A 9,998-nucleotide genomic window follows, 5' to 3' on the forward strand; every position below is an offset into this window, starting at 1 on the left:
AAGCTTGAGCTCAGGCCCCCACTGTCACCAGTGCAGCGGTTCGGGAGGAAGGTTTTTATTGGGTTACAGTGGGGTTTGGGAAATTACAGTTTAGCAGTTACACAATTGGGTGACATTTAGCAAGGTCAAGCTTGTTACAAAGTGAGTGTGGCTAACTTTGAGCAAGCTATCTATAGACCTCAGGAATGTTAGGTATTTCCATGCCTTGAAAGTTCTACTACCAGGTCAGTGGGCTGCCAAACACAGATGCACCATCCTGAGATAAGATACCTTCCCATTCTTGAGGTTACCTCCAGGCTATTCGTTGGGTATGGAATGTTATTGTCTTCTTCCTGGAATTGGTGACCTATGGCCTAGTTCCTGGGACCAGTGACTTGGGTTGGGGGGTCAGGCCTGGTTCGATCACTACCCTCCCTCCCTCTTCCCCCCTGTTTATCCCCTTCCCCTAGTCTACTGAAAGGGAGAGTTCTCCTTTTCCTTCTGCCTATAGCTTGTCAAGTCTCATCAGGATTGCCTGGATCCTCTTCCTCTATGGTGTGACAAGGCTGCATCGCCAGGGACAAGTGATCAAAGAGCAGGCAACCAAGTTCATGACAGAGGCAGCCCCTGCTCTCCTTATTCGGGGATCCACATGGAGACTGAGCTGGCAACCAGTTACATCTGAGCAGGGGGTCTAGGTCCTCTCCATGCATAGTCCATGGTTGGTGCATCAGTCTGCAAGACCCCCTGGGCTCAGATTTTTTAGCTTTGTTGGTTTCCTTGTCGGGCTCCTGTCTCCTCCATGTCCTTCTATCCCCACCCCCTTCTTCCACCTGCACTCTGCCTACAATTTGGCTGTGAGTCTCAGCATCTGCTTCCATCCCCTGTTGGGAGGAGTCTTTCAGAGGATCCTCTATAGTAGGCTCCCATCCTGTTCCCTGTCTTCTACTACTTCTGGTGTCTATCCTGTTTGCCATTCTGAATGAGATTTAAGCATCCTCCCTAGGGTTCTCCTTGGAGTTTAGCTTCTTTAGGTCTGTAGATTTTATATGTCTATCCTATATTACATGGCTAATATCTGCTTATAAATGAGTGTATACCATGCCTGTCTTTCTGTTCAGTAATTATTTCTAACAGTTAAAATCAGGTTAGATATATAACCTACAGGATTAACTAACATGGAGAAAACTGGGGGGCTGGGGAATGTTACAAAGTTAAGTTTGGGTTAAGTTAAATTGGGTTGCTGTGTTAGTCCATTTTCTTTTATTGTACTAAAATGTTGAAGCTGGGTACTTAGAAAGTTTTAGAGGTAGAAAGTGCAAGATCAGGCAGGTCAATCTGTTTGTTTCTGGCAAGGACCTTTTTTTTTTTTTTTTTTTTTTTTTGCTGTGTCACGACATGGCAGAAAACAGAAGATGCCAAGCAAGGAGTGTCTTCACTTTTTAACAACCTGCCAGTAAAGCCAGCTTTGTTATACCAGGCCTTGTTCCCTCCTTTTATTAAGGAGAAATAAAATTTATATGATTTTAGGACAGGTCAAAAAAGGAAAGAACTGATTCGAGAGAGATGTTTGTGTTTTCTTCTTGGGGGGGAGAGGAGAGGAGAGGAGAAGTCTATGTTCAAGTGGAAGGGTGGCCTTGGTACAGTGCTCTGGTAGTTCCAAGAAATTTGTGAGAAGGCCAGCAGTACATAGGTGCAAAGGCAGGTATGTGTGCAGGTGCCGTTGTGGAGACTTAAACGATGTTTGCCTTCTCATGAAATAGGCAGAGCACCAGTCAAAAGCAGTGGAGAAGATGGATAGTTGGGGGTTTCAAGAGAGTCCTGGTAAATGGAATTTGGTTTGATTATTGGAGAACATACTAAAGGCCCTTCAGAGATTGTCAAGCTTATCAGCATGGGCCAGTGTATCCTGCCTTTCATCCTCCATCTCTTATATCTCTTGCCCGGTGTGTGCTTGTCCCCTAGAGATAGATGTTCTTGCTTGTCTTTACTCCAAAGACAGGTTCTTAGCTGTATAGCTCTGGCTGACCGTCAATCTGGAGATCTGCTTCCCTCTGCTTAATGGCTGGGATCCAAGGGTGTGCTGCTGCTACCACATCCAGTTTCCTGGACTTGTTCTTATCACCAGTACTTCTGTTACAGTTAGCTCTCTGTGTCCATGCCGATGGACCCAATGCAGATGGAAAGTCCTATGGGAGAATAGTGTGTTTTTATTGAATATGTAAAGAATTTAGTCATTGTTGCCTAATTTGTGTATTGCTACTTACTTATATAACATTCACACTGTATTAAAGCACTGCAAGTCATCTAGAGATGGTATAAAATATACAGAAAGATTTTTGTAGTTTAAATACAAATACTGTACGATTTTATGTAAGAGACTTGAGCATCCAGAGATTTTAATGTCCTTGAGGATACCAAGTGTTTTAGAAGGGAAGATTGTTTTTTAGTAGAGTTTAGAACAAGTTGCTTTACCCATTGCAGCAATCCAGCTGTCATTGTTTTTCTTTTACGTGAATATAAAATCAATTTTATAATCTAATCTAGAATATGATAATATTTTGCAGTTACATTGAGGTGGTTTTGATTATACAAAATCTTTTTGGAGGGTAGGGAGGAACAGAGATGGACAGGATTTGTTTACGTTACCCTGGCTGTCCTGGAACTCATTATGTAGAACAGGCTGGACATAAACCCACAGAGATCCACCTGCCTTGCTGATTAAAGGCATATACCACCACGCCCAGTTCTTTTAGCATTTATTGCTTTACTGTGTGTGTGTACCATATTATGACATGTGGGGAAGTGAGAGAAACATTCTTTTCTTTGAATTTTACATTTTATGAGCTAAATTATGTATCACCGTAAGATTCTGTTATGTCTAATTCCAAAAGATGAACTTAATGTTTAGTAAAATGACATTTTTTCACAAGTGTGTTTGTTTTTCTGTTGTAGGAAACCCAGCGTTTGCTGGCAGAACCAGTTCCTGGCATTAAAGCAGAACCAGATGAAAGCAACGCCCGTTATTTTCATGTGGTCATTGCTGGGCCCCAGGATTCCCCCTTTGAGGGAGGGACTTTTAAACTTGAACTATTCCTTCCAGAAGAATACCCAATGGCAGCACCTAAAGTACGTTTCATGACCAAAATTTATCATCCTAATGTAGACAAGTTGGGAAGAATATGTTTAGATATTTTGAAAGGTAAGTGTTGTTTGTCACCCTGTGCTATTAACATACTCTTTCTGTATTGAGCATTCCATGTTTAGAATGTAAACATTGTAATCTCACCTTCCGCTAAGACCACCAGAATGTGTGGGAGGGAAGTACAACAGTTGTGGGCCTGTTTTTCATGCTGTATCATATCATACTGGGCCTGTTACCTTCATAGATAAGTGGTCCCCAGCACTGCAGATCCGCACAGTTCTGCTATCAATCCAGGCTTTGTTAAGTGCTCCTAATCCAGATGATCCATTAGCAAATGATGTAGCCGAGCAGTGGAAGACCAATGAAGCCCAAGCCATAGAAACAGGTACTTTATATTTATTCTCTTTTACCTGCTTCTGCTTTTCAAAATAGGTCTGTTACCATTTAATATATATATATATTTATAAATTCAGAATAATCTCTAAAAGGAGATCTTGCAGTGTGTGTTTAACCACATGAATTTAATAATAATGAGTACGATATGAGCAGTATGTGAATACTAGAAAACTTATACCCATTTAGAGCTGCTTTTATAGTCCATTGAAAGTATGTAGCCGTTTATAGAAAGCATGGAATCAATAAACTTCTATAATCACAACAAAATTAGGGAGGAACAGTATCATTCAGATGAAAAGTATACTTTTTTTCTATCTGTCGAATTTTATGAAAGGTTTAAAGCTAGTCTGGTCTACATGCCCTTAAAAACAAATAAAACCCTTTTCTAATTCATTGTACTGTTTTGGTAATAAGTTATTCAGAAAACTGACCTGATCCAGTTTACAGGAGATGGTATAGATTTAGGAGAATATATATGAATATATGTATTCATTGTATATTCATATATATATTCAATATATATATTCAATATATAATGAATATATATATTCATAATAGAATAATAATGTGACTGCTGTCAAGTGTATGTGTGTGTGTGTATAGATAGATAGGTAGGTAGGTAGGTAGGTAGGTAGGTAGATAGATAGATAGATAGATAGATAGATAGATAGATAGATAGGTGGATGACATGACATTTCCACAAATTTTATTTGTTTGCTCTTTATGGTGTGTGGAAAGAAATGTAATGAACTCAGTAAACTAACAATTGCTCGTTTGTTTTTGTCTACAGCGAGAGCATGGACTAGGCTATATGCCATGAATAATATTTAATTCGCTCAGATCATCAAGTGTACATCCCTTTCCTGTTCTGCCAAGACTTCTTCCTTTTTTTGTTTGCATTTAATGGACACAGTCTTAGAACCATTACAGAATAAAAGCCCAGGCATCTTCATCTTTGGTGATTACATGCACATTAGCAACTCTATGTCCTGTCCTGATTCACTGTTGTAAAGCATGAGCAGAGGCTAGAAGTGTCATCTGGGTTATTGTGAGATGTTGAAGAGCAGTGACTCTGCTTTTGACTCATTTCCCCATCATGGTTTAAGTACAAAGCACTGTGAATGAAGGTAGTTGTCAGGGTTAGCTGCCAGAGGTATGGGTGTTCTTATTTTATTTTTTAGGGGGAAAGTAGTTTTAATTTTATGGCCTCCTTTCCCCTTCCCCGTCTTAAGGGATCTAATTGCAGTGGTTAAATGCAGCTAACCAGTTTTTTAGAATATGCTCTCTAGCCAAGTCTAACTTTAGACACTGTAGATGGACAAGCTTGATTGTCTGAACCAAAATGGGAACATAAATAAACATCACAGCCCTCACTAATAATATTGTGACTTTGCTGTCAAGTGTAGATTTTCCACCCCTCAGCCTCCCTACCCTCATCCTTCCCCCCCCTCCAAAAAAAAAAAAAGAAGAAAAAAAGCTTGTGACCATTTTGTATGGCTTGTCTGGAAACTTCTGTAAATCTTATGTTTTAGTAAAATATTTTTTGTTATTCTACTTTGCCTTTGTATAGTTTCTTTTACTGTGTTTATTTCGTTTTTCCGATGTGACAATCCTATTTAAAATTAAAGTGGATGGAGCATTCTGTTTTGGTCCTCTCCATATGACAAATTGGTAAGAGGAGAGTAATACCAGTTTGTTTCATTGATGCAGATTTGTGTGAGGATTTTACTGAGTGAGTATTTATAAACTGGCCCTGAGCATGCATGAAGCATCAGTATCTGACTTTTTTTTTTTAATCTCCTAGAAATTTGAAATAAATATTACTTGATTTAATTAGGTGATCCTTGGTGTCTTGCCATGATTGAAAGTTGGCCATAGCCAGCAGTCACAGCAAAGAGGATAAGTGCATGTCATGTAAGACTTTCACATGTCTATATCTGAGCTTAAGATGTAGGTTATGACTTTTTTTCTTTTTTCTTGTCTGAAAACTCAAATGTATGACAATTGGTGTGCTAGTTATTTGATGTTTTTCAAGGCAGTTTTGAGTGTTCCTTGCAAACCTAATGAGCAGCTCCCAAGCAACCAGCATCGTCCTCGTTGGCTCGTCCGTTCCTGTGCATTTCTCTTATCCCTCTAGGATTTGCTATGAGACTTCCTTTTTCTTTCTTTCTTTCTTTCTTTTTTTTTGGGGGGTGGGGCCGGTTATCTTATGTAACCTTGGCTGCCCTGGAACTCACTACATAGACCAGGCTGGCCTCCAACTCAGAGATCCAGCTGCCTCTGCTAGGATTAAAGGCCACCATGCCCAGCTACTCCTTTTAATTTGCTGTTAGCAGTTTTCTTCCCGTGTAAAACCATCCTTTCTCACCCTTTTCCACATTGAATTTCTGATTCTTGTTATTTTTAAGTTATAAACATGTAAATGCTAACCTTTTGGGTAGGGATCTTTGTCTCCTACAATATAAGGTAATGGATATTGTAGCCCATCTACATTTTCCTCACATCATAACTTCTGGAGTTTCTTCAGAATGTGCTGTATTTTATTGTGTTCTTATGTAAGATGAAGAATTATCTATTAAAATTACATTTTCAACATACAAGAGCTTTTGGTGACTGGTAACTGGATCCTTCCAAAATAATACATTTCATTAACAAATGTTAAGTTTAGAAGAAAATTGCTAATAACCCTACCTGATACTGAGAAATTTTAAACTCCTAACAGCAGTTGTTACAATTCTTAGCCTGAGGACATCTTTGGCTGTGGCTAGGAAGGTTCTCTCCTTTGAAAAGGCAAACTGCACAGGACTTGAAGTCATTAACCATTAGTTAGCAATTCTTCCTGAGAGCCAGTACTGTGTGACTTACACGTTAACCACACAGTATCTGAGTGTACACTGAGGTTTTAGTTTTCCAGTTTACATTATGGTTTCCTAGTTTTGTGGCATCACATTACAAAATTTGATTATTCCTCATTGTTTTCACCCTCAACCAGTTGGAAGAAACATGAACCATTACATATGCCTGGACAGGAAACAACAGGTCAAGGTGGAGGTTGAACCCTGGCAACTACATCTGGCCTGTTTTCCTTGGCCTACACCAAATGGTCAGTTAAAAGCAGTTTAAAATACATGGCAGTGTTTCAGAAATCGGGATAGCCACACAAAAAGTTTGTTATATTTGAAAGATACGAAGATATGCTAGTCAGTTGACCCACCGTAGTGCAGGCACCTCCTGACAAGAGCTGAGTAGCAGTCACCCCAAGGATGAAACATTACGTTACTTTCTTTTTCTGTTTAAAGTTGATTGGAGTAATTTCCAGCCTACCTGTTCCTGTATATGGTCCTGTTTTCTTAGAAACCTTTGACTTTGTAGCCCAGCTAAAGGAAGATAGGCACTTGACAAAAGTATTTTAACATTTGCCTGCTGCTGCTTGGGTATGTAGATGTGAATGAACAGCTTGGGCCCTTCCCTTGAAGGTCAGTTTTGGCATGGGGCACAACACAACAGTTGCGGCTCTTGTCCTGGCAAAAGGAAGTGCTTTGAAAGGCTCATCTTCTGGACTCAAGCCAGACAAAACCCTCCAAACCTTCAGAAAATGCATGCAGAGCTCAGGGAGAGAGGAGATTCAACTTCTCTCCAATAGACATCTTGAAACCCGTTCTGAAGCCCTAGGATGTGTCAATTTGGTTTTTGTTTTGTCTATGTTATGATTCACTTCCACTGTGAGACTAGTTTTTCTTGGTTCTCTCAGGTCTTAGGCCAGACCAGGAATGTATGTATAAGATAAATAATGTTCAATGCAAATCAGTATATTAAAACCACATGGACACTGGTTTACATTTCTCCACAGGACAGTAGGTTGGCTTTGCTTATCTGATGGTTTAGGAATGTTCTCTTGGCTTCTCAACTACAGCTGTTTTTATTACTGCAGTAGTGAAGTTTTAAGACTACAATATAGGAAAGCTGTCCACATACAAATTTACCAAATGAGATGAAAAAAAAATTGGGTACCTAACTATTCCATAAGAAATATGTAATATTTCATTGGAATGTATTCTGGGGCTGGGAGCAACATTTCATTTAGCTATGAAGCATGCTGCCTCTTAAGGGACTATATCAGGGTTTATATTTTAAGTAACAAAAGGAAATCGTTGAATGTAATTTCAAAAAAAGTATAAATAAAAATCTTTACCAATTGGATGTGAGTTGTCTTAATTTTCTTCACTTAGCACTCTCTCTTACATTGTTTTCCATTATATCACTGAGGTTCTGATAGTATTTGTTGAGCATTTCTTTCTACATTTTGTGGCATTACTGGGGATTGAGCCCAGAACCTTTCCTGCACATGTTAGGCAAGTACTGCTTCTGATCTTTATTCCAGCCCTGCCAACTATTTGTATATAGGACAAAATCTTTTGGAAAATGAAAAAATACATAACCTCAGAAACTTAACACAGGCTTCAAGGACCGTGTCATCTTGTGGGAATTCAGCTAATGATATTGGCCAGAAAGGTATTAGAAAATGAGGAAAAGGTGCATTTGGTGGTATACACCTTTAATCCTAGCATCAAGAGGCAGAGACAGGTGATCTCTGAGTTTGTGGCCAGCCTGGTCTACATAGTTCCAGGACTGTTAGGGCTATATAAGGAAGATCCTGTCTCAAAACGGAAAAAACAGGGATGAGATTACTTTTTTCTTTTTTTTTTTTTTAAAAATCCCTTTAACTGAAGATAGTTTGTAAGCTGCTATGTGGGTGCCTTGGACAGAACCCAGGTCCTCTGCAGAACTAGCAATTGCTTTTAGCTGATAAAATATTTGAAGTGAAATCTATGCAAGAAACTAGAACAAAACGTATAGATTTTGGGAACCTCCATGTAAAGGTAAGTGTATATCAGTGGGTTGCTGGCTCCTTGTCAACAGAACTGTTGTTAGTGCTCTTCTCTGGGGCCTGGAGAATCCAGAGGAAGAGCTGGGGTTCTGTTTCAGGAGCGGGTAAATCATTGTAGGGCAAGATGTGCACTAGGAGTGTTAGTTAGCTAGCTAGTTTAGAATGAGATTGCTGGTGGCAGTGCGCTCGGGTGATACCAAAGTGTTAGAGCTCGTGTAAGCTGCTGTGCTGAGTACAGCACTTGGCATAGCTCATGCATGAAGCTTTCGCCCACACCTGATCAGTTTGCAGCTGAGACAGGCTTGGCGGGGCCCAGTGGGGGATAAATGAGAGGCAGCCATGGTGGAAAGCTGGTGATAACACACAGCACAACCAGCCAGCACTTGGAGATCAGGAACTTAGGCAGTGGGAGGGATTTTGAGAGTGAATGATTTGCTGGGGTCAGGGGTACTTGGTTTACATGTAGTGGCACAGTACCTCAATTCTTCATGCAGTAGCATGGCCCTATCATAAGAACAGTTAATTACCATATAGGTTGAAGGTTGCTGCTGAAAACTAATAGCCTTAGCAGGGTGGGTTATTTCTAGGATTTCCCAGGTGCTTGTTGGACTGGTTTTCTTATCAGGAAAGAGTAGGGTCTGTAATCTGTCCTGAGGGCTATGTGACACTCCTTTAAAAATCTGGGCTCACTCAGATCAGGGGAGATTTAGAAACTGCTGTAAAAAGGGGAGTCCACCATAATAAACTGCTAGTAAACAAATACTACCTGGAGATGTCAGATTTCAACCTAATCCAGCAAAGCTCCATACTTCCTTAGTGAAGCAGTTGGGAACTCCATCCAGTATGACTGCAATTTCTGCTTTTTTGTTGAGATGGCTTCTGTGTGTAGTCCGGGTTGTCCTGAAACTCTGCTCTGTAGACCAGGCTGGCCTCTGCTAGGATTAAAGGTGTTATGCCACTATGTTTGGCTTTTGGCTCAGAATTTTTATTTACCTTTATTTTATGCCATTGGTGTTTTGCCTGCATGTATGTCTATGTGAGAATTACCAGATCTTGGATTTACAGTTGTGAGCTGCCATGTGGGTACTGGGACTTGAACCCAGGTCTTCTGGAATAGCAGTCAGTGCCCTTAACAATTTCTGAGCCAGGGGTAGGAGGGATGAAGGATGAGACCCATAGGGAACTTTGCAAATTCATGTGTTTGGTGACTCCAGAGAGCCTTGAGTTTTGTACCTTTGCAGTTGATTTTTCCTCATTTTGGAGACAGGCTGTCACTGGTCAAGAGCTTCCTGAATAGGCTGGCTTGCTGGTCCGTCAACCCAACGATGTGCTGGGATTACCATCACATCCTGGCTTTTCACATGGGTTCTAGGGACAGAGCTCAGGTCCCATGCTTGCTCAAGAACACATTACTGAGTGGAGTATTCCTGAGTCTTTATTTATGTGTGAGCATGTGCATGAAGTGCAGGTCCCTACCCAGAGACCACACTCCATCAGCTCCTCCTGGGGCTGGATTTATAGGCATTTACTACTTACCGTGGATGCTGGAAATCAAACTTTCTTGAGACAGGGCCCCTTTATGCTCAAGGC

The 9,998-nt window shown here is 40.4% G+C and overlaps 1 protein-coding gene across 1 annotated transcript in view; it reads left to right on the forward strand.

The window, feature by feature from the left end:
• Ube2n (ubiquitin conjugating enzyme E2 N) overlaps positions 1–5,074 on the forward strand; it is a 34,059-nt gene extending 28,985 nt beyond the window's left edge. The window contains exons 2-4 of the mRNA XM_055627924.1: positions 2,935–3,181; positions 3,369–3,509; positions 4,311–5,074. Coding sequence (XP_055483899.1) covers positions 2,935–3,181; positions 3,369–3,509; positions 4,311–4,351 — 429 coding nt within the window. The 3' untranslated portion in view covers positions 4,352–5,074. The remainder of the gene's footprint in view (positions 1–2,934; positions 3,182–3,368; positions 3,510–4,310) is intronic.
• The last annotated feature ends 4,924 nt before the right edge of the window (positions 5,075–9,998 follow it).

This window comes from Psammomys obesus, unplaced genomic scaffold (genome assembly GCF_907164565.1).
Source record: "Psammomys obesus unplaced genomic scaffold, mPsaObe1.curated_primary_1811, whole genome shotgun sequence".
Lineage (NCBI taxonomy): Eukaryota > Metazoa > Chordata > Mammalia > Rodentia > Muridae > Psammomys > Psammomys obesus.